This window comes from Pleurodeles waltl, chromosome 2_2 (assembly GCF_031143425.1).
Source record: "Pleurodeles waltl isolate 20211129_DDA chromosome 2_2, aPleWal1.hap1.20221129, whole genome shotgun sequence".
Taxonomy (NCBI): domain Eukaryota; kingdom Metazoa; phylum Chordata; class Amphibia; order Caudata; family Salamandridae; genus Pleurodeles; species Pleurodeles waltl.
In genome coordinates, this window is record NC_090439.1 from 1,127,175,814 (window position 1) to 1,127,200,704 (window position 24,891).

The following is a 24,891-nucleotide window of genomic DNA, read 5'->3' on the forward strand; positions in this document are numbered from 1 at the left end:
TCGGAGACATCGACCGGTCTCTGGATGAGCGGCACCGTGACTCATGCCATTGACATCGTTTCTTATGAGACCTCTGTGATCTATGCGACGATGTGTCCCATGTCCTTGATCTTCTCCGACCTCTTTTCTCTTCCTTAGTTTTTGACAGAGCCTTCGGGTTCATGAGTTGGCAGGACAAGCAACCTGCCATATCGTGATCCGAGCTCAATCACCAGAGACAGTTCTTGCGCAGATCTGTCACTGACATACGGCCCCTGCAATCGCTACAAGGCTTAAACCCAGATTTCTTCGGTGGACACATAGTCGCTCTACAAAATAATTCCCTCTATACAGTTGAGATACAATGGAGAAGTAGAAAAACGTTAGTGTTGAAGGTGCAGAAAAAAGGGAACTGCACCTCGGCAAGGACTTCTTATGGCTCCGATGACGTCAGACGGCATCGTGTGCGGAGCTGAGCAACTGTGAAGTCCTCATCGAAGTGTAGAGCTAGGAAAACAATTCCGTCAAATGCTGCTGCAGTGGGAGAATTCATAATGTGAGGAATCCACAGGTAGTTGTATCCATCAGAACCAGTGTGTAGTAATTTTTCAACTCTGCCTAAAGGTCCCAAAGGCAAGACATCTTGGCTATGCCAATGCTTGTTATTTTTATGGGGATTCCAATGCCAGCACCTCCCCATTAGTTCATCCTTCCTCACCATATGCCCTGCCGTTCTTTTTATTTTCTTAACATTAATTTTTTACACCAGATGATGCCCCCTAAACACAGTTTTATTCTCCACGGGCCCAGGCACTAAACCTACCTTCATGTCTGACCCAACCCTTTGCTACTTTTCCTTCTGACAGTTGTCCCGACCAGTATCGCCACTTCTTTATTTATCTTCCATGGTAGACATAGAAAATATTTTTTTTCTGTTAAATCTCATCTCCTATTCAATGTTATAAAAATTACTCTTCGCACACTAGCGATTTTTGGCATTGTAGGAAGGTTTTTTTTATATGCATATTTAATTACCGGGGCGGACACAGGATTGCATCCTGGGTGAACCACATTTTCTCACAAATATCGTCATCTTTTTATGGAAATAGATTTCCCACATTTTGGAAGTCTCTGAAACGAAAATCCACCTGCCCTGATGTGTTAGCCTGGAGATCTCCATTTTAGGAATCCTTGGACATGCGGTTTATGAAAATCTGTACTTTCTTAATGCTTTAATATTGGATTGCCCAATTTTCACAATTTTGAATGTAAGTCTAATGTGGCACAGCTACATCTTGTAAGTGTTGAGTCATGCGAGAGAAACCCACTCAAAGTATGCACTTAAGTACAAAATCTTGTGTCTCCCAACTACATATTTTGACTCTATGAGGTTAAAGAGATTTGAAAAAAAATATTTTGTCATTAGGTGCATGTTTTGGTGCATGTTTCAGTTCAAGCTGCAGTAGAGCTAGGCTTGGGCTTTGGTGAATGGAAAGTAGGAACCTCTAACACTGCATGAATACCGTTTCTAAGCGCTATAAACAACAGATGCTACTTTTACCCAATTTATGTTACTTATTTTATGGCCCTTCGGGAGTAGGGAAGGCTAAGTTGATCTTGACAGGAAGAGAAACTTTGATCTGCGATCACCACTTTCTTTTGTAATGGTGACTGCCCAACCCATTAAGCCACTAACATCTTCTAAATGATGTATCTACAATACTCCTCCCTATAACCGTTGCTTGAAATAGAAAAATAAAAGTGCAGGTACTCTCCCTCTTAAAATAAAAAAGTGCCGGTACTCAGTACCGGACAGTACCAGCCCATTTAAAAGCACTGCCTATAACCATTTCCCTTGGTATGTATACATTTAGGATACAGATTCCTCCTTCTTAACCCCTTCGCTGCCAGGCCTCTTCTCCCTCCTGTGCCAAGCCTTTTTTTGGCTATTTAGGGTAATTCACGCCTGGGCCCCTATAACCTTTTCTCCACATAAGCTACCCACAGCAAATTTGCGTCCTTTTTTTCCAACATCTTGGGGATTCTAAAGGTACCTGGAGTTTGTGGGTTCCCCTGAAGAAGACCAAGAAATTAGCCAAAATACAGCTAAAATTTGGGTTGTTTGGACAAAATGGGAAACAAGTGCTGCAGAAGAAAGCATCTGTTTTTTCTCTGCAAATGGGATCAACAAAGGGTTTGCAGTGATAAAATCACCATCTTTTCACCTTTCAGGAACAGGCAGACGTGAACCAAAAACATTTTTCAACACAGTTTTGGCAATTTACTGGGACGAACACCATTTTTAGTATTTTTGTGCTTGTGCTTTCAGCCTCCTAGTTAGTGACCGAAATGGGTGTGAAACCAAGGGTGTTTCCCAGACAGCTAAACATTTCTGAAAAATAGACAATTCTGAATTCAGCAAGGGGTAATTTGTGCAGATCCTTCAAGGTTTTCCTATGGAAAATAACAGTTTAAATAAACAAAATATTGAAATTGAGTTGAAAAAAAACAGCCATTTCTGTCTACATTCCCTTCTGTAACTTTTTACAACTATGGCAGATTTTTAAAGCAATATACTATTACATCTGCTGGACCCTTCTGGTTGTGGGGATATATAGGGCTTGTAGGTTCATCAAGAACCGTAGGTACCCAGAGCCAATAAATGAGCTGCACCTTGCAATGGCTTTTAATTGTATACTGGGTATACAGAAATTCATTTGTTCAAATATAAAGAGTAAAGAATAGGTATCAAGGAAACCTATGTATTTACAAAATGGGCACAAGATAAGGTGTTGAGAAGCAGTGGTTATTTGCACATCTCTGAATTTGGGGGTCCCACACTAGCCTGTGAATTACAGGGCATTTCTCAAAATGACTTCTTTCTTAAACACTGTCTTATATTTGGAAGGCAAAATGTAGAGAAAGACAACTGGCAATAACACTTGTTCTTCTATTCTGTGTTCCCCCAAGTCTCCCAATAAAAATGGTACCTCACTTGTGTGCCCCCATCTGCCCCCGAGGGGCAGAACGAATTTTCCCCATTTATTTGGAGCGGGGGCATGGCCATTCCCCCACCATCTTTAAAAAAAAAAAATCTTCCCGGTTGTCTAGTGGGCTTTCTCCCCCCCAACAGAAAGAGGCCAATCTGTCCCCAATAGGGGCAGACACGGTCTAAATTAATGCCCCCCCCCCCAAAGGGGAGCAACCCTTTTCCAACGGGCTGTCACCACAAATAAAAAAAAAAAAAAAAAAACACACACAACATAATCCCTGGTGCCTAGTGGTTTCTGCCCCCCTTGAGGGCAGATGGGTCTAATATAAAGAGGCCGATCAGCCCCCAAGTGGGGCAGAAATGACCAAAATTAATGCCCCCCCAAAAGGGAGCCACCCTTTCCCAAGGGGCTGCCCCCCAACAAAAAATATAAACACACAACATAATCCCTGATGTCTAGTTGTTCTTGCCCCCCTTGGGGGCAGATGGGCCTCACAAAAATAGGCTGATCTACCCCCCAAGGGGGCAGAAATGGCCACAAGTAATGTGCCCCCAAGGGGCCACTCCCCCTACATAAAATACAACAAAACAAAAAAAAAACTCCCTGGTGTCTAGTGGGCATTCCTGCTGCATGATTACTATGCGATTGTGCAGCAGGAATGCTCAAACAGACATTGGAGGAAAGGAAAACCCTTTCCTTTCCCCCATGCCTCTTTGATCTCTCCGATCCCCCTCCCCGAGGAGAAACGCACCAGTTTCTCTGACGCGCTGGAAGCAAATTGCTTGTAGTGCGGTGGTAGCGCCCTCTAATGACGTGGTGGGGGCATGGGTGGCAGCGGAAGCGCTTCTGCTGCCATCCCTGCAGTGGGTTACATCCTTAACACCACACAACTGCTGCCGAGTACGTAACCATTATGTCCGCGGCACCGAAGCAGATAAGAATGTCCTAGATATGAATGTATATATTATATAAGGCCTTTAACCTATGAGTGGGTGGAATTTGCGGTGTTTGATTCCACGGAATCACATTGAATAGCATAAAAATTCCATCAGATTCCATGGAATGCCGCAATGGGACGAAGTGGGCATTTTGCGCTATTTTCTCAGCTCACAACGCACCTTCGTCTTGGGTAATGATGTATTTATGATACAGCAACTGGTTCCCAATGCCCTTCTCTTTATAAATGTATTGATTTACGTTTTTGTGTAGCATTACGATCTCTTTGAACTTACTTCTGGGATACAGCAGAATTCTGGGACCTGACAATGCCAGTTAGACAGGATGCCTGGAGAGATCCCCAACTCTGTATTTTTTTGCTCCTGTATTGTATGTGGCAACAAAAGAGTCCTTAATTCTTAACATTAGTAGGATAGGGGGAGAAGGAACAGATTTGGGGGATGTAATGAAGGTGCTGTTCTGATCACAGGTTTGCAAGGTTTAGTCCAGGTGATCCGAGAGGCCTTGGCTCGGTCGGTGTAGTATACAGTCATGCTTGGCCCATTTGCAGGCTTTTTCAAGACAGAGGGTGTTCGCGGTAGCTATGCAGGCACATTAAATATTAAATACTCTGGGATTTACTTTGAACTGTCCACGGAGCAGACTGTGGTCCAATATGGTAATTAAATCACTATATTTGGAGGTAACTGTACAAATACCTTCCCAAGACAATTCTTGTAGAATCTGCTTAAAATCAATGAAACAAATGGGATTAAATATGTTGCAAAATCAAACAAGAGCTTGCCACAGTACAATTGTCAGAGGTAAGAGTACAGCACCTCTCGGGCATTCCTTGATGAGAATCTTGAACATTTATCAGTATAGTTAACAGGTGGTCACAAAAACGTTTCTGAAGTTGGCTCACTTCCAAGAATTCAAATAATCTTTGTCAATAGTTACTAAGCAAAAATGTCCAAAAAATAATAACTGTCTAAATCCAGTTAAAAATAATGTCTTCTGTTCGTTTTTCCCCTGATCTTTTCGATCAAATAAAAATGTAAATGCTAATATTTTGCTTTTTTTAATCCCCTTACGTGCCCTGGGTGCCATTTTCAATGACATTATCATGAGCTATTCTCATACTGTATGTCAGTGACATTTGCATAAATTGATCTACTTTATTTCATAGTTTCTACTCTTAACACCCAACTGATTTAATCAATTAGTTTTTCGAGTTTTGATAGCAACCCACATTTCTTGTTGTATTGATTATGATCCTGTTTTGATTCAAAGACGTATTAAATCCTCCAATGAAAGTCCATGAATTGACAATGGAGTAGGATCAGTATCAAACTAATAGAGAACAAGAACATTTCTAACAAAGAGGACATCAAGAAAAGAAAGTATATCAATCAGAGAAATGAATGGAACACAATAATGAATATGGGTAAATATGAAACATTAAAGAAAACCAACACAGACAGTAGATGTAGGCAAGTTATATAAAAGCCATTGATGATATAAATTAAGTGCAAGAGTAGGACAAGTATTGGAGTCAAGAATAGATGGATTTATATTTAAACTGTTAACTAATCAAAATGAACATAAAAGCAAATATAACAATACCACATACATTCCGCTGTGAAGTGACAGGCTCATTTCCTTGGAACCGGATTGTGCCTGCCACTGACAGACAATACAACTTCACACAAAGCTGAGGTACATGTGATGCCAAAAGTGTCACTCCTATTCAATTCAGTAGAGAGTGAAATCATTTGGCAAAGTAATAAGCAAACCTTTTTCTTACAGTGTCAGAATAAAATGCAAATAGCACTGAATATTTGTAGAATTCATATTTAATATATATCTTTATTCACTTTCATTTCTAAAACATGTTACTGAGATCTATAATATAATGCACAGGAGATTGTACAATCATAAATTTGGCGACGAGTGATGCTCCTCTTGTGTGGTACCTGTAAATCCATGGACAGTTTGATGTTTGCTGGCTGTAGTGTGTGCTATAATCATTGAGAACAGTTTGGAACAGTACTTAAACTCTGGATGGAAGACTTCAGCTCAACACAAGACATTGCTTGCGCTTCACAAATAGAAAAGAGTGGAGCTAAGGCTGAAAATGACAGGACAAGCCCTAGCATTGCAGAGGGATGGCGGGCTCAAGTGAAGCGCTACCCCATGGACGCAACATAACGGGTTGATCTACTGCTCATGAAACGTCTTTAATCTATAGAAGGAAAGTACATAGCAAGCTTGAAACAACCAGAAGTTTGGCAAAATGTGACTCTTCTGTACATTGATGTCAGTCCCAGATGTTGGTGCTGACCTAATTTCAAGTCAGCCACCCAAAACCAAACCTACAGTAGCATCATGGTATTGAGATCCAGGGTGGTCCTGGGTCATTGATAACGGCGTGTCCAAGGATGGAGGGATAGGTACTGGCTTTCTTGGATGATCACCTGAGACGGACTAAGGCACCTGTGATTATTTGGGAGGCTGGACATGGGATTTTAAAAGTCTGGATGAAGTAAAAAAACAACGAAGGTTATAAATCTCAGGAAAGGGACCAAAGATTGTTGGCATAAAGCATGCTTAGCGGAGATGGATGTTGGCATGTCAGAGGACCATGTTAGCAGCTCTACAGTTTGCTCTCACTATTGACCATAGGATGTTCAGACCCCATACTGCTCACATACTGGTATAACCATGTTCATGTTGTTAATACACATATACCATCATTGGACATAGGATAAAATCTTAGCGATTCAACTGGCCATCTACCAGGAGTACTGGTTACTTCCATCTTGGCTGCTTTGACTATGTTGATGTAGTTCCATTGTTGCTGCCGAGTGACTATGTGCTAGTGAAATATTCTAGTAAAACATTTAGTGCATATATCTGCCACCTAAAAACCTGTGTAGGACAACATGGCCACCTATTTATGCACGGAAAGCAAAAATGCAGACGGTCACAGAGTCTGGGCCTTTTCCTAGCATCGTCCTTTTGGGAGCTCCATGTAGACTCAAATATCAGTGCCAGGACAATGATACAAAAACTAGACTGGCAAAGGCAGCTGGGACATCCACCCATCAAGCTACAGAATGAGGCATGTGCCACTATCTTTTTATGTAAGGGAACGAACGGCCACTAGATGGCAGTGATTCTTGGCTTCCTGAGACATGTCCTTAACTGGCCAACAAAAAAGTGCAAGATAAAACTAGCAGCAGGGAGCTTAACAGTGCCCTTACAGTAAGTATTATACAGTTGAGTTAGTTCAGTTAATTGGCTGGAAAACGATTTGCAGCTGTAAATGCTAAACACTTAAATCCCATAATGCAACACAACATAATACCCACCATCCGCTCCTAATAAAGTGACAACATGCACCCCCACACAATTGCTGAGTTGCCGACTCAAATGTCACTGAGTTACGGCTTCCTCTAACACACTCAGGATCTGATTCACCAATTTAAACTTAGACTTCAAGTGTAAATTTAGACTTCAGGTCTAAGTTTAAGACTAAACTTAGATTTCGGATCTAAAGTTAGACTTCAGGTCTAAAGCTAGACATCAGGTCTAAGTTTACCTTTGTGAATCGGGCCCTCAGTGACTTGGCTAGAGAATGCTCTGAATTACAGTACACATTTACCATCTGAACCCCTGTTGGTCTTGTGCTTTGCAATCCGACAGCATAGCAGAATAATAACACAATAACCGCAAACAGCAGGTTTTTCTGTTTTTGTGTCAATAGGTATTATCCAGTGATGACCTCCCTAAACAAACGTGTGCATCAAGTATATTACATTAGTCATTTCACTATTCAGCTTCATAAGAGATGGAGAAGAAAATATTTTGGTCCCTGGAGATCTACAAACAAAAGGTGCAATGATGAAGGTCTCCAACAAAGGGCAAGAACCATAAGTGAGTCATGGGTACACCATTGAGAAGTTAGAAGTACAGTGCCAAGTAACTTAAGAGAAACCAGAAACATAAGGGGATCCTCTAAGATGCATCATTCAGAGGGTATAGACACAGTGATGAAGGTCTCAAAAGGGGAGCTGCAGGAGTAATGACCTCCACAGAGATGTCGGACCTAAAAGTTACAGGCTGAGCACCATCTGGCTTCTCTGGCTAATGAGAAATGTAAGATTATTGTGCGTTTAGTACGTTCCACCACTGACAGGTCACAAATTACTTCAATGGGGAACAACATAAAAAACAGGTGATGCTTCTTGGGAATGCACCAACTAGATGATGCAAGTGCACCACCATTGAGCATCAATGAAGATACACGTAAGTGAGTACTGGATGTTCAGAAGATGCACCAAAGAAAGGTTACAGACACACCAAAAGTGCATGTACGTTAAGTGCATTCAAGAGAGAACTCCTGCAGGTCACTTTGCAGTTCATTGAAGCCGTGCGCTGGACACAGAACAGTAACAACCCATAGGGATTTTTACTGTTTCTGGCAAAGGCACAGGATCACCGAGTCATGAATGTCGAAATGAGCTATAGATGCCCACGTAGAAAGGCATCACAGGCACGTCAGAGTTAAGGCTTCAAATGTCCAAGATACCCATAGACAGCACACAAACTAGTCAGATGAAGAAAGCAGCTTTAGGACAACCATGGCTGATGGTTGTGTCCAATACCCAGCGAGTTTGTCCCATAGGTTAGTTCTGTTGTCATCTCCAGTGTCTCTCCCAATCCAAGCAAAGCCCCGCCCCGTCTGCAGCCTGTTCCTGCACTATGTGCCACCTGCTGCTCATGCGTTGATTTGGTTGATTTCCTAATCATGTCAAGCTCTGAATCAAGTCCTAGCATTGAGTGAGGCTCTCCCTTATGAGTATTCCTGTGTGAACTTGGCATGGAAGTCCTTCAGCTTCTCCAGTAGGGTCTTCAGCTGCTCCTTGGGTGGGAGGATAGTCATCCTGGTGGGAGAAAGAACATGGGAAGACTAAGTAACAGACTTACTCCAGTACATCAAGACATGGGACCAGAACATTGGGAAATAGAGAACGTACTAGGTGAAGAAAAGGCAACAGAAAAAAATAAAGTGAAAAGGAAGGGAAAAACACAACTAAAATAAAATAAATAAAAAAACAATGAAAATCGACCTTCAGGAGTAATGAAACAAACATGTTCCAAATGTGTAAAAGGAGCTGGATGAGAGAAAGGAAGATGGAGGGCAAAAGATGAGAGAAGGTGGAGGGGTGGAGAGAAAAAAAAGACAAGAACAACATTGAATGATGAAAAGAGTAGGAAAGGGCAGCAAAAGGAAAATATATTTACCTTTAATCCTAGTTCTGAATCATAAAACTCTTTACTGGGGTAATAAACCCTAAGTGGTTTCACTTAAGTGTAGATTCTGGAGCACTTTTACTCAAGATGTAATTGCTTTGTAACAATAGAACACATTTTTTAATAGAATATATTTTTTTTAATCTATCTATAGGCCATACTGACTGAATTTCACTTTTTTTTTTTTAGGAGAAATGTAGTCCTTGCAAAGGGCTTATAATGACACCACTCCCCTGGGGGATCTAGCAGTAACTAACACCGTCCCACAACTGCAGTAACATCAGTGTTACTCGCGGTTTATGACTACCAATAGAAATCTGATGATGGAGACCAGGGAAAGGGAGGAAGTGTGGGGGGGAGACCTGAATAGCCACGATAGGTAGAGGAAAGTAGAAAAAAAGAGAAAACAATGAATGGTGGGGAGGAAAATGAAAAAATAACAAAGGACATCAAAATATAAGCAAAGAGAAAAGAGTTAGAGAATATGTTAGAACGAAAGCAAGGAAAAAAAGAAAATCAAAGAACATCACTGCAGAAAGACAGGCAAAGAATGAAGAGCAAAGAAAAGAGGAGAAGAAAATGGGCAAGGAGGAAAGAAATGAGATGAAAGGACAGGAAAGTAGAAAAATGAAGAAACTTTTAAAGTAAGTAAATAAGGATAGGGTAATAGTAAAGAATGAAGTGGCAACGAAGGAAGGAGAAAAAGTACAGGGGACTATGAAAAGAACCGTAAAAATACGAAAAGAAAGCAGGGAAGAAAAAAGGAGAGGGGCATTTTGATGTACAGGGAAGTGAGAAAAGAGATAAAAGGACCAAAAGGAAGAAATGAAAGAAACAAAGTAAAGAAAAAGAAAGACCAGTAAAGTAATGAACGTTAAAGAAGGAGCAAAGACGAATAGTGGGAAAAAGAAAAGTAAGGTGAAAGAAAGATGGGAGAACAATGAAAAAGCCTTGAAGACATCAAAGCACGGTACAAGCATGGACTCAGATGGAACAAGCATATCTACCTATGCTTAAGATCAAACACGAACGTAAACGGATAAAATGTAGGAGTGAGCAAAGTCTTTATTACAGAAACTAGGGGACATATTTATAAGCCCCTTGTGCCACACCTAAGCGCTGCCATAGTGGATTTTTTTGTTTTTTTTTTGTTGCTATAGCAGCACTAAGGTGGCTTTTCTGCCCCGCCATATTTACAAAATGACGCAATGCATGGATTGCACCACTTTGTAAACCCTTGGCCACATTATGCCTGCGTCAGGCATAATGAATGCAGGTGGGTGTTCTGGCACAGGAAGTCCCCCAAAAATGTTGCAGTGAAATTTACTAGATTTCACTGCGCCACTTTTTCCATCATTTTGAACGCCTGCTGAAGGCAGGTGTTATAGTGACACACCCATTAAAATCAATGGGCCTCCCTGTGCTTTGCTACACCGGAGTCAACATTTTTGACGTTAGTATACCAAAGTGCCACAATAGCATCAAAAATGTTCATGCTATTGTGCTAACGACCGCCATGGAGCGCCATATTGTAAATCCATTGCAACCAAGGTGTCGTTCGGTACCGTGGGGGGGGGGATGCAAGAAAAGTGGTGCCTCATCTATGACGCACCACTTTCTTGTAAATATGCCCCTAGGTTTCGTAAAAAAAATTGCAATTATTGGTCATTTTGTGGTTTTTATGGTCTGGCATACAGTGTAGCTGTTACCAGACAATTATGTGAGGAACACTAGAAAGGGGGTGTGGCTCCGCCCACGTTAGGAGTGCATGTTTTGATTGGGCAGAAGTTGTGTGCTTTCACAAAAAATGTGCTCGCCCTAGACCACTGTGAACACTTTATTTATCCAGCAGTCTGAATGAAATTGAACTTTCAGGGGCACAGGCATGACACTGTAATGCTGTTAAAGTGTCTCAGATAACTAGGTAAGTTATGCTGTTTGTCTTTCTCTGGCACAGATGGGAGGAGGGCAGTCATTAACCTATACAGAGTTTTAGGTCTGGCTTGACAGTGCAATCCTCACTTGATCATTTAACCTACACTAATAATACTCTACAGTTCTTTTCTTCCACACAAATACATATTCATTCCCATGGTAGTTGATCGTAATGCTTGACATTAAGTGCATTTGCTTAAAGACAGAACTACTGAGGTGGCCAATGCTTATTTAGTTTGTGACTTTGCCTTCGGCCTTGCCCATGCATTTTTTTTCCACACACCCACTGGTAAGCTGCAATGTTTTCTTGCGCGTGATAATATTGTGCTGAACTGGTTGCGCCATTTTCTAGCAACTTAATTGTGAAACGAGGTGTGCACTGAGCTTGCTAGGTTTTTATTACGACCTTAAAAGTAGAGGGGTGTCACACAAACCCACGTCGTTATTACATTTGCATAAAAATAGGTATGCATACAACAATGTCAAACGGGTTTCCTGTGGCCTTTTTAGATACAGAAAATATATATTTATTTTTTTACTCCAAGTAGGGAATGTGGGATATTAAAAGTGTCACAAATATTCAAGATCTGCGAAAGCCCAAACAGCTACAACTTTGTAAAATCCTAATTTTTATAAAGAGTTTAATGAAGGTCATGAGAAAAAAAAAAAAAGTCTTTGCACACCCCTAGTAAGAGGACCAAGTGCTGATTTTTTCATCAGAAACGCTGCGGACATTGATGCCTCCTTCAACGTTTCATCAGAAATTGCGTCAGCCCTCGCCTCTGACCCTACCTTGGTAACTTTTTATCCCATATATAATGCTATTCTCTTGGCTCCTGGACGTCATCAAGTCTTACCCCCCCCGCTGGATCATCTACCACTTGGAATTTTGAGAGCCGTGAGTCCCATACTAACCCCAGTTCTGTTTAATTTGCCTAACACCGCCATTTTGAATGGTGCGGTCCCCTCTGGCTTGGAAACATGCAATTGTTGTTCCCCTGCTAAAAAAAACAATTTGGATGCAACTGAATTTATGAATTATCGCCGGATCTCGCTCTTTCCTATCTGTGCAAAGATCCTTGAAAAGCACACCAATTGTTACAACATCTGAATGCTCATAGTCTGCTAAACACAACTCCATCAGGTTTCTGTCCTGGTCATAGCATGGAAACTGCACTGTTAGGAGCAACCGAGCACCTCAGACTGATCCTGGATAGAGGAGGACCTGCACTTCTTAACCTTCTAGATGTGAGAGCAGCGCTTCATACTGTTTCCCAGCCTGTGCTTCTCCAGCGGTTAGCCGTAAGTGGCATCCTGGACATAGCCTTGCTGTGGTTTTTCTCCTTCTTGCAAGATCATTTGCTTCAAGTCATCTCGAAGCCCCACGAGTCCACCCTGTGTCAGCTGCTATGTGGGTCTCCACACGACTCTTGTTTGTGTCCGTGTTGTTTAATGTTTACCAACCTTATTGGCCGGCATAGTGGAGGCCTATGGTGTGACTTTGTTTTCGTATACAGACGACACCCGGATTATTGTATCGATTTGTGCAAAGGATGATTCCAGGTTACCCAATCTCAGCTCCTGCCTCATGGAGGTCATGAAATGGTTGAGGAAAAACTGTCTGATTTTAAATGGTAACAAGACAGAGGTTCTACTGTCTGGCAACCAGCCTCATTTTTGGGACCCACACTGGTGGCCTGGAGAACTAGGGCCTCTTCCCAATCCCAGACAGGTGGTTAAAGATCTGGGTTCTCGGCTGGATAAAAAGCTTACCATGGATCATCAATTAAATAAGGTGGCTGTCAGCTGTTTTGGCCTACTCAGATGTTTGAGGAAATGTTATGGTTATTATCCCCTCTACTCAAAGGATGATTGTGCAGGACTTACTTATTTCCAGACTAGATTATGGGAATGTCCCTTACTCAGGAGCAACCACACACTCTACGAATAGGCTTCAGATTATTCAGAATGCTCTCATTTACAGAATCTTCATTGTCTCTCTATTGATAAACACATCCAGTTCAAAGCTTTGTGCTACAGGAACAAACTCATGACTTATTATGGACCATCCTATCCAAGGTTGTTGGCCACCTATATAGATAAGCCACTCTATGCTCAGGTAGTCAGAATCTTGCTCTGATGCCCTGAGTGAAACTGCCTAGCCAAGGAGGATGCTCCTTTGTTCTTCTGGGTCCCAAACTGTGGAACTCTCTTCCTCCAAGGTTGCATATATGTACCTCATTTGAGGAGCTTTCAGAAAACTGGCTGTTCTAATCTCCATGCTTATGCTCAATCTTATACTTTAGGACTAGGAAGTCCCAGTGGGACAGCCATGTGCTCTATAGAACAGGACAGAACTAGAATAGAACTAGAATAGAATAGAACAGATCTAGAATACAACAGAACAGAACTAGAACAGATCTAGAATAGAATAGAACAGAACTAGAATAGAATGGAACGGAACAGAACTAGAATAGAATAGAACAGAACTAGAACAGATCTAGAATAGAACAGATCTAGAATAGAACAGAACAGAACAGAACTAGAATAGAACGGAACAGAACAGAACTAGAATAGAATAGAATAGAATAGAACGGAACGGAACAGAACTAGAATAGAACTAGAAAAGGAATCGAATAGAATTGAAATAGAACAGGACTAGAATAGAATAGCATAGGAATAGAATAGAATAGGAATATAAAAGAATACAATAGAATAGGAATATAAAAGAATAGAATAGAATAGAATAGGAATATAAAAGAATAGAATAGAATAGAAATATAACAGCATAGAATGGAACAGAACAGAACGGAAGAGAACAGGAACTGGAGCACGAACCGGAACGGGAAGAGGAACAGAATAGAATAGAACAGAACAGAATAGAATTAGAAAAAAAACGGAGAAAGTGGCAAGAGTGTGCAATTGAATAAAACATGAAAAAAGAAAGAGGCAGAATTGTCGAACAAACTGCAAATGAGGACAAGAGAAATAGAGATGTAAAATGGGCAGGAGGGAATGTGGAAATGGGAAGAACAAGGGAGAATCAGAAACGGGATGACTAAACCAGATCAGATTTTTTTTTTTTTTTTTTTTTTAAGTGAAGCGACAATAGGGGAAGAGTGGGGAGTTTAAGGAATACAAAGAAAGAGAAAGCAAGTAGTAAAAACCAAAATATAAGAAAAGAGAAGAGAAGTTGACAGAACTAAGGCAAAGGAGGGAGGAAGACTGGAAGAAGTCATGAAGGCCAGGAAGAAATGGGAAGGAGGAGGTTAGAAATTAGCTTAGAAAAGAGGGCAGAGAAGGTAGAGACTGGGTAGGAAACTAGACCATCTGAAGGTGTAACGAGTAGGGCCGTGGGAGCCAGATCTGTACTTCTGTAAGTCAAGTTTTCATCCAGGGGCAAGGTCATTAACTTATTGAGAATGTACTGAAAGTCCTCCTACAACCAAGGCATGAAAAGACCGCTCCCAGCTTTCACGAGGTTTCCTCGAATTGTCTTCGGTACTACCAGTCTAAACGTCAGGGGAGTTCTCATTCCTGTCTACCAATTACCTACCTTCAAATATCTAATTCACTAGTAACTATAGCTTATTTTTAGGTTAGGTTTTAACCACGCCCACCACACGCCCATCACTTTCACTTCATCGTGGGCTTGCCTTTCAAAAATCCTTTGGTATCATTGGTAAATGCTTTACGTTTGTCCTTCCTGAGGCGGTTTTGTTACCGCCTTGCAGACTGCCCCTGTTAGATGGAGAATTGCACGATTGCGGATATGTTTGATTGTGAGCAAACTTTTTTCTTTTTGTGTCTCTCCTTCATGCGCATGCTCATGGTGGCCATGGCACTTTGAATCGGCTCGCTTTTATCAACTTTTTTACTTTTCATTTTCAAATTATGTGGCAAGAAAGGTCCACTTAGGAATTTACAATGCAAATAGCTCCAACTCGAGCAAATGCGAGACCCATTGCATTGCAAACGCTTTTTTTTTTTTTTTTACAAGAGCGTGAGGGGTGGCCGAGAGACTGGGCTGGAGGCAAACGGACGTACATCAGGATTTAAGGTATGACAGCACCAGGTGCAGAGGGACTCACCGGAAGTGGTAGGTGCCGTCACGCTGGCCAAATCCACTGCCTGGAACCACGCAGATCCCAGTGTTTTCCAGAAGTTTCATGCAGAAGAACATGTCTGGAGCCTGACCTTGAGCCTGTGGACGAGATGATAACTCTGCTTTATTGGATGTAAATATTGACCTTCAACCTTCCCAGCTAGTGAGTAGGTCAGTAACCTCGAATAACAGCCAATGAGTGCACCCTCAGCACTGCAGCGGGGCCAGTGACTGTAGCACCAATATTGACAGTCAGCTAATGGGTACAGCGTCAAAGGATAGATGCGGAAAGGCAGATTCAACCAATCAGTGCAGCAACAAAACTGTTAGGCAGAAAATAGGAAGAAATTCAAGACAGCCTATCAGTGTAACAACAATACTGCTAAAACCACCACTTCCTCAGAGGTTTGGCGAGCCCAGCTCCCTCCACCATCACCAGTAACTCACTACAGCATCTTTAGAACACTGGATGTGTGAAGCTTCCTCCAGCATCATCAATAACCTACTACGGGATCCTCAGGACACTTGGTGGGCCCAGCTCCCTCGAGCATCACCAGTAACTCATTACAGCATCTTTGGAACACTGGATGTGTGAAGCTTCCTCCAGCATCATCAATAACCTACTACGGGATCCTCAGGACACTTGGTGGGCCCAGCTCCCTCGAGCATCACCAGTAACTCATTACAGCATCTTTAGAACACTGGATGTGTGAAGCTTCCTCCAGCATCATCAATAACCTACTACGGGATCCTCAGGACACTTGGTGGGCCCAGCTCCCTCGAGCATCACCAGTAACTCATTACAGCATCTTTGGAACACTGGATGTGTCAAGCTTCCTCCAGCATCATCAATAACCTACTACGGGATCCTCAGGACACTTGGTGGGCCCAGCTCCCTCGAGCATCACCAGTAACTCATTACAGCATCTTTGGAACACTGGATGTGTGAAGCTTCCTCCAGCATCATCAATAACCTACTACGGGATCCTCAGGACACTTGGTGGGCCCAGCTCCCTCGAGCATCACCAGTAACTCATTACAGCATCTTTGGAACACTGGATGTGTCAAGCTTCCTCCAGCATCATCAATAACCTACTACGGGATCCTCAGGACACTTGGTGAGCCCAGCTCCCTCCACCATCACCATTATCTCACCACAGCTTCCTCGGTGCAATGGGTGAGCCCAGTTCCCTCCAACATAAACGAGATGCCCTTGAATGATCCTCGGTACTGTGGGTGAGGCCAGAGCAGTACAAAATTAATGAAGCCTCCTCAGACACTTGGTGTGGCAACTTCTACCCAGCATCACCACAAACTTAGCACAGCATCCTCTAACCACTGAGGGAGGCCAGCTCCATCAAACATCACCATAAATGTACTGAAACACCCCCGGAGCTCTGATTGAGACCAGCCTCATGCAACATTACCACACATTCGCTGAGGTATCTTCATAAAAATTAGTGAGCACAGCTCCTCCTTGGACCAACACAAATCTACTGAAGAATCCTCTAAAAGCACTGAGAGCCCTGCTCCTTCCAAAAGATCACAAGCTCACTGTGCCATCTTTAACCAGAGTGGCCCCTGTTCCTTCCAAAGGATCGCAAACTCACTGATGAATCCTATGAACAGTGAGTGAGACTAGCTCTATCCAAAGCACCATATACTCATGCACAAATTCCCTGAGCAGTGGCTGAACCCATTTCCATCTCTCATCATCACTAACACACTGAAACACCTTTAGAGCAGGGAGTGACCCCAGTTCCTTCCATATCTTACAAGTGACTCATTTCAATACCTTCAGGCAGTGCCACCAAAATCATCAAGGACTATCTGCAGCGTGTTTTAACACCAAGTGTGTGTAGGATGATCCAGAACCACAAAGACCTCCCTGAGGCAGCATCCTGATGTTCACGGATTCCATCTCCAGTGGTTATTTTCTGTCCCACATCCAGCTGCAGCATCCTCAGAACATTCACTGATCCCAGCGCTAGCGGTCCAATATTTCAATGTGCTGCATCCTTGGGACAGTCCTGTGACACTCTACAGGCTGCCAAACAAACACAGTCGGCACACATGAAGGTTTCTGTCAAAGAAGGACAAACGTGATGGTTCCTTACCTCCGCCAACTTCACAGCCTTCTCTGGGATTTCAATCTTGGGGAAAGAGTACATAGCTCCCTGGACGGGGTTGCATCGGATTCCGGGTGCCTTATTTAGGATTTCCTCTGTCAGTGCGGCCTTCTCTGCCAGGTTACTTAGAACTTCCTGTCTTTCCTGCAATGTGCAATGACAAAGAACAGTCAAGTATTGAATCATTATCTATATCTATTATCGTGCTTTGTTAGGATGTTTCTCAGTTCCAATGGTAGGCGTGATCAAAAGACATGGAGAGCCCCACACTAGACTGCGAATATACAGTCGGGTTCCTCAAACTTTGGGTTGTGGATACCAGTTTTAATACACTTACTGTTTACTGGTAGAAGATGTGTCTTTGAAGCCACAATAAATCATTCAATTACTATGGAATATGAGCTAGCCAATGAGAGGCGCATCATTCAATGACTCATGGAATATGAGAAAGACAATGAAAGGAGTATCATTCGATGACTCAAGAATACGAGTGAGCCAATGAACGGAATATCAGTGTAGGAAGTTGGCTCTGTATGTACTATTTCAAAGTAAGAAATAGCATGCACAGAGTCCAAGGGTTCCCCTTAGAGGTAAGATAGTGGCAAAAAGAGATAATACTAATGCTCTATTTTGTGGTAGTGTGGTCGAGCAGTAGGCTTATCAAAGGAGTAGTGTTAAGCATTTGTTGTACATACACACAGGCAATAAATGAGGAACACACACTCAAAGACTTACTCCAGGCCAATAGGTTTTTATATAGAAAAATATATTTTCTTAGTTTATCTTAAGAACCACAGGTTCAAGATTTACAAACAATACTTTAAATGAAAGGTATTTCACTCGGGTATCTTAGGAACTTTGAATCATCACAATAGCATGTACAGTTTTGGCAAAAATGGCAATAAGCTATTTTAAAATTGGACACAGTGCAAAATTCAACAGTTCCTGGGGGAGGTAAGTATTTATTAGTTTCACAGGTAAGTAAAGCACTTACAGGGTTCAAAGTTGGGTCCAAGGTAGCCCACCGTTGGGGGTTCAGATCAACCCCAAAGTAACGACACCAGCAGCTCAGGGCCGGTCAGGTGCAGAGGTCAAAGTGGTGCCCAAAACGAATAGGCTTCAATGTAGAAGGGGGTGCCCCAGTTCCAGTCTGCCAGCAGGTAAGTACCCGTGACTTCGGATGGCAGACCACAGGGGTTTTGTAGGGCACCGGGGGGGGGGGGGGGAACAAGTCAGCACAAAAAGTACACCCTCAGCGGCACAGGGGCGGCCAGGTGCAGAGTGCAAACAGGCGTTGGGTTTGCAATAGGTTTCAGTGGGAGACCCAGGGGTCTCTTCAGCGATGCAGGGAGGCAAGGGGGGGGGGCTCCTCTGGGTAGCCACCACCTGGGCAAGGGAGAGGGCCACCTGGGGGTCGCTCCTGCACTGGAGGTCGGATCCTTCAGGTCCTGGGGGCTGCGGGTGCAGAGTGTTTCCCAGGCGTCAGGTTCTTTGAAGCAGGCAGTCGCGGTCAGGGGGAGCCTCTGGATTCCCTCTGCAGGCATCGCTGGGGGGGTCAGGGGGGGTCAACTCTGGCTACTCACAGGGTCGCAGTCGCCGGGGAGTCCTCCCTGTAGTGTTGGTTCTCCGCAGGTCGAGCCGGGAGCGTCGGGTGCAGAGTGGAAAGTCTCACGCTTCCGGCCTTTAAAAGTTGCTTCTTTGTTGCAAAGTTGCAGTCTTTGTGGAACAGGGCCGCTGTCCTCTGGAGTTCTTGGTCCTTTTAGATGGAGGGTAGTCCTCTGAGGCTTCAGAGGTCGCTGGACCCTGGGGGACGCGTCACTGTTGCAGTTTTTCTCAAAGTGGGGAGACAGGCCGGTAGGGCTGGGGCCAAAGCAGTTGGTGTCTCCGTCCTCTCTGCAGCGCTTCAGGTCAGCAGTCCTCCTTCGTCTTCAGGTTGCAGGAATCTAGTTTCCTAGGTTCTGGGGGGCCCCTTAATACTGAATTTAGGGGTGTGTTTAGATCTGGGAGGGCAGTAGCCAATGGCTACTGTCCTTGAGGGTGGCTACACCCTCTTGGTGCCTCCTCCATGAGGGGAGGGGGCACATCCCTATTCCTATTGGGGGAATCCTCCAAAATCAAGATGGAGGATTTCTAAAGGGAGGGGTCACCTCAGCTCAGGACACCTTAGGGGCTGTCCTGACTGGTGGGTGACTCCTCCTTGACTTGCCGCCAAAAGTGGGGGCTGTGTCTAGGGGGGCGGGCATCTCCACTAACTGGAGTGCCCTGGGGCATTGTAACACGAAGCCTGAGCCTTTGAGGCTCACTGCTAGGGGTTACAGTTCCTGCAGGGCAGAGGTGTAACGCACATCCACCCAGAGCAGGCTTTTGTTTCTGTCCTCAGAGAGCACAAAGGCCCTCACCACATGGGGTCAGAAACTCGTCTCACAGCAGCAGGCTGGCACAGACCAGTCAGTCCTGCACTGAACAACTGGGTAAATAAAATACAGGGGGCATCTCTAAGATGCCCTCTGTGTGCATTTTTTTAATAAATCCAACACTGGTATCAGTGTGGGTTTATTATTCTGAGACGTTTGATACCAAACTTCCCAGTATTCAGTGTAGCCATTATGGAGCTGTGGAGTTCGTTTTTGACAAACTCCCAGACCATATACTTAATATGGCCACACTGTACTTACAATGTCTAAGAATAGACTTAGACACTGTAGGGGCATATTGCTCATGCAGCTATGCCCTCACCTGTGGTATAGAGCACCCTGCCTTAGGGCTGTAAGGCCTGCTAGAGGGGTGACTTACCTATGCCACAGGCAGCATTTTGTGTGCATGGCATCCTGAGGGGGATGCCATGTCGACTTTGCCTTTTTCTCCACACCAACACACACAATCTGCAATGGCAGTGTGCATGTGTTAGGTGAGGGGTCCCTTAGGGTGGCACAACATATGCTGCAACCCTTAGGGACCTTCCCTGGTCACAGGGCCCTTGGTACCACTGGTACCTTTTACAAGGGACTTATCTGTGTGCCAGGGATGTGCCAATTGTGGCAACAATGGTACATTTTAGGTGAAAGAACACTGGTGCTGGGGCCTGGTTAGCAGGGTCCCAGCACACTTCTCAGTCAAGTCAGCATCAGTATCAGGCAAAAAGTTGGGGGTAACTGCAACAGGGAGCCATTTCCTTACAATCAGTGAATGACTCTAGAATATGAGTGAGCTAATGAGAGGAGTGTCATTGAAGGACTCAAGAATAAGAGAGAGACAATGAAAGGAATATCATTCAATTACTCTTGAATATGAGAGAGACAATGAAAGGAATAGCATTCAATTATGCATGAAGAAGAGTGAGCCAATGAAGGGAATATCATTCAATGACTCAAGAATATGAGTGAGCCAATGAGACGTTTATCATTCAATGACTCAGGAGCATGAGTGAGCCAATGAGAGGTTTATCATTCAATGACTCCTGAGCATAAGTGACCCAGAGAGAGGAATATCATTCAATTTCACTGAATATGGCTGAGCTAACGAGGGGAGCATCATTGAAAGACTCAAGAACATGAGTGAGCTAATGGATAAAGTATCAATGTAAACTAAGCTAATAAGAGGAATGACATCGGGTGCCAGAGGAATATGAGGCGAGCCAATGAGCAAGATGTCATTCACTTGATGATTTAAGAACATGTGTTCAGGGCAGTCATAGGAGGGTTGAGGACTATGAGGTGAGAGAATGAGAGAGCACCAATGGACGACTAAAGCATTCAGTGGTCTAGGGAGGGGAATGCCACTGAAAATATATTGAGGTCATGAGACGGGCTGTGAAGGGATGACTCGGGCTGTAGAGAGGACGTCAGGTTAATTGATGTGATTAGATGTCTCGAGAAGCAGAGATCACCCAACACGTGAGGATGTCATTCGGACTCGAGACGTGGGAAGAACGTCACTGTATAATATCAGAGAAGGGCTGATGTGGTCACCTAAATATAATGCCTTCACATTGTTCATGAACACAACATTCTATTGGCATACAACCATTCTACAGCCATTCTTGTTTTCCATTGTTCGCACATAGTGCCAAGCTTCAGATTGCTTATTTGTGATATTTCCGTGGGTTCACCTTACTTCTGAGCTACAGTATCATGCAATGTGTGAAAATTTGTCCGATACTTTCACACCAGTGAAACCAATCAATGAAGACCATATAAAGAGTTAAATATCAGAATTGATCACCTTTTGGAGGAATCAGAATTGCTAGCCTGTCTCTACATGGTATGAGTTAACCCCATTCACAAGGAGCGGAATCCGCCTGCCACAGCCTGGTCCATTCTAAGGACATTCCCGGCCATCGGGAGTTGCCTGCCCCAAACCACTCCATCCTAGCTTCAGTCCCAGTATCCGAACCAGCCGGCCCTGCCCAGTGCTTTCAATCCTTAGGCGTATCCACCAGTTCTAAATGTGAATCTTCTTAACACTCCAACCCCATTTCAATCCATCAGAGCCAGCCCAACCAGTCCTAACCATTCTGCGCTAGAACCAGCGGGGCCCTGCCCAGCACATCCTGGCCCCATTAACTTACAATTGAACCAGCCTGGTTCTACCCAACACCCTAGAGCCCCATTCACATTCCGAACCAACCAACCCTGTACTTTCAAACACCACATATCCATCAGAACAAACCCCATTCCCACCCACCAGAACCAGCACTGCCCAATCCATCTTAACCCCATGCGCATTCCGAGTGCTCAGCTCACCCGAGGCTCACCACCAGGTTGAGCTGGGCTCGGGTCCATTGGCGGAGCTCTCCTAATTATTTCAGAAGAGGCCAGTCCTGCCAGAACAGCCCTCAGATTGAATGCTGTTCTGTTTTAGTACCTTATGAGGCAGGGAGCTTCTAGAAGGGTCTTTGCAGACAGGGAGAGAGACTGCTGCATCCGTGTACTAACAGCCCTGCCATGCATCATGTGCTGCTTCAGTCCAGGTTTTTCCCATTGCATTCTGGGACTTGCAGTTGCATTTATTCCATTATAAAACGTGACTACAAGTCCCAGAATTCAAAGGAAAAAAAACTGGACTGGGGGAGCCCATCACGTATGGACCTGGGAAACTTGGCAGCTATTTCCTAAGCACCATGCTCCTTTAAGTGCTGAAGCAGGCTGCCCTGAGCAGCTCTACGTCTGCTGCTGCTGAGTGTCATGGGACCCCGGTGCCAGCGCTGGATTGTTCAATCAACAGCTGAACAACAGTCGGCTCCTAGTGGCTTCTCTGAAATAAAGCTCCTGGGTTATTTAGAGCAGGGAGCTGAATGTTCGATCAGTCAAATTTATGGAATTTTTAAACTCCCTCTATAGGGATGACTTAAAAAAGCAGCAGTAAAATGGCAAAAAAGGCTAGGTCTCTTGGAATGCTCCTTTCTTGAATCTTTGGAATTATTGCAACCAGTATTATGCTCCACTGGATTGCAAGTCCAATATTATAAAACTGCTTTCGACCTCTACTATACTCAATACGCAAAATCTTTAAACGGGGGGGTACGTGCTGTCCCTGTTGTCGCCAATCAGCAGCAAGCTTGTGGCACATTTTTTGCACATGTCCTGCTCTCGAGCCACACAACAGGGAAATATTGAAATCTCTCTGAAGATCAATGTTGGGTTAACCCCTCAGCTTGTAATTTTGGAAGTGCATAATGATGGTCTCCCCAGATCTTGTCAGATGTTTTTTGTGTTTGTTGGTATGGCGGTGTTGAGGCTATGTATCGCCTCGGCGTGGCTGGGCACAAACCCTCCTTCGTTTCAGCAGTGGCTGGCAAGATTGCTGGCGCTATCTAGTCTGGACAGGGCATGATATTCCTCTAAAGGCAAGAGAGCGAAGGGGATGCGGACCTCTTTTTTGGGGATGAGACTGACTCCCAACAAGGGGGTTTATAATTTAGGACAAGACAAGGTGTAGGTGTGTGTGTTGTGTGTTTGGCTCCGGCCAAAACGCGTTGCCATTTTTATCTGGATCAGCACTCTCTGCACTTTGTACTTCACATTCAAATAAAAGAAGATACCTTTTGAATTGTTGATGGTGCCGGCGTCCTTCTTGCGGTGAGAACCTGAGGATCTGGGCTCCAGCTGCTATGGAGTGATTTTTTTGTGAATATATATATATATATATATATATATATAATGCAAAACACAAGGGAGAACTCTGGGAAGTTCCCAAGTTTAGGTGGAGAGCAGCTCTAGTAAGGAGCACCCTGCAACACCAGCGACACTCTAGATTTGCTCACCTCAAATGTCTGCTTATCTAGCAAAGTCTTTAAGCATAGGATTAGCACAGTCTATCCTCGCCGAGCTAGATAGTGACAAAGTCTTTTGCCATTTATACAGCAAAATCTTTAAGCATAGGATTGACATAGTGTCATCCTCGCCGAGCTGTAAAATGACAAAAGCCATTTACCACTCCAGGCACAGTATTACAGCTAATATATATAGTACTTTATTGCCCGATTATGCACTTTACCTGAATATATGGAACGGAATGCTGAGACTGTTGGTCGCTTGACAGTATGTGAATGGTGCTGCTACGAGGTATTATTTAACATACCATAACGGAATTTTTCTGTAAATGGGCTTTTCTCTGATCCTCGAACTTGATAACAATATTTATAGTCTTTTTTTAACAGTTTACTTATTCTTTTTTGCTTCGCTCCTAGTGGTATGGTTACAGTAACAGAATGCACTTTATAGGGTATGATTTGTATAGTTATGGATTATTGCTGCAAGTGGATTGCATTGTTTGCACTTTTGTTACGGAGTTGGAATGCATTTTGTCTCTCTCCTCTTGTGTGATGTTGAAAATGTGCAATAAAAGTCTAAAAAAATATAGTGTACAACAGTCTGCGATATTATCATGTCTGGGAAGCTGCAGGGGCCGAGCAAACGAACAGGACAGATTTTAATACAATTATTTGAGATCACCAGTTGATGATTAAACAATTTCTGGGATCCACCACAGCCGCTTACTGCTTCGTGCTGCAACTTCTCAGTGACCACCGCGGTCCAACAAGGGCCTGGAAGTGGCGTGACGCACCACCCTGCCTGGACACAGATGCGCTGGGAAAAGTCTTTAGGTTAGCCTGCGGCCTGACCCCTCAACAACCTGTGGACCTGGACCTATCTGTTTATGACGCCCTGCGTCAAGAACATCCATGAGGCTGCAAGTGAGGTGCGAGCTAGGCATGGAGGCTGCGGCTCTTTCTTGTAAAATAATTAATTGTATAAACAATGTAGCTGAGCCCAGGACGTCACCACAGCAACTGGTCATCTCTCCAGGACGCGGGTCCCGCTGTCATTGGCTGAAGCAGCAGCTCAAGGCAAGAGCTCAGACTGAATACCGGATATCCCGTAGAGCTTCTTGCAGTACGTCCTCGCGCTGCTCGGAGCTATTAATGGTGCGTGAATGAACTTTTTATTGCGGTGATGCGGACACCAGCACTAAAATGCATTGGTCTAACCCGTAA

At 43.8% G+C, this 24,891-nt stretch overlaps 1 protein-coding gene across 2 annotated transcripts in view; it reads right to left on the reverse strand.

Annotated features, from left to right (window-relative positions):
- Positions 1–5,746: 5,746 nt before the first annotated feature.
- Positions 5,747–24,891, reverse strand: part of LOC138282929 (alanine aminotransferase 2) — a 305,965-nt gene continuing 286,820 nt past the window's right edge. For both annotated transcript variants that reach the window (XM_069220988.1, XM_069220987.1), the window contains exons 10-12: positions 17,385–17,540; positions 15,254–15,366; positions 5,747–8,857 (exon numbers count right to left, since the gene is read on the reverse strand). In XM_069220988.1, the coding sequence (XP_069077089.1) occupies positions 8,767–8,857; positions 15,254–15,366; positions 17,385–17,540 (360 nt within the window). In that variant the 3' untranslated portion in view covers positions 5,747–8,766. The remainder of the gene's footprint in view (positions 8,858–15,253; positions 15,367–17,384; positions 17,541–24,891) is intronic.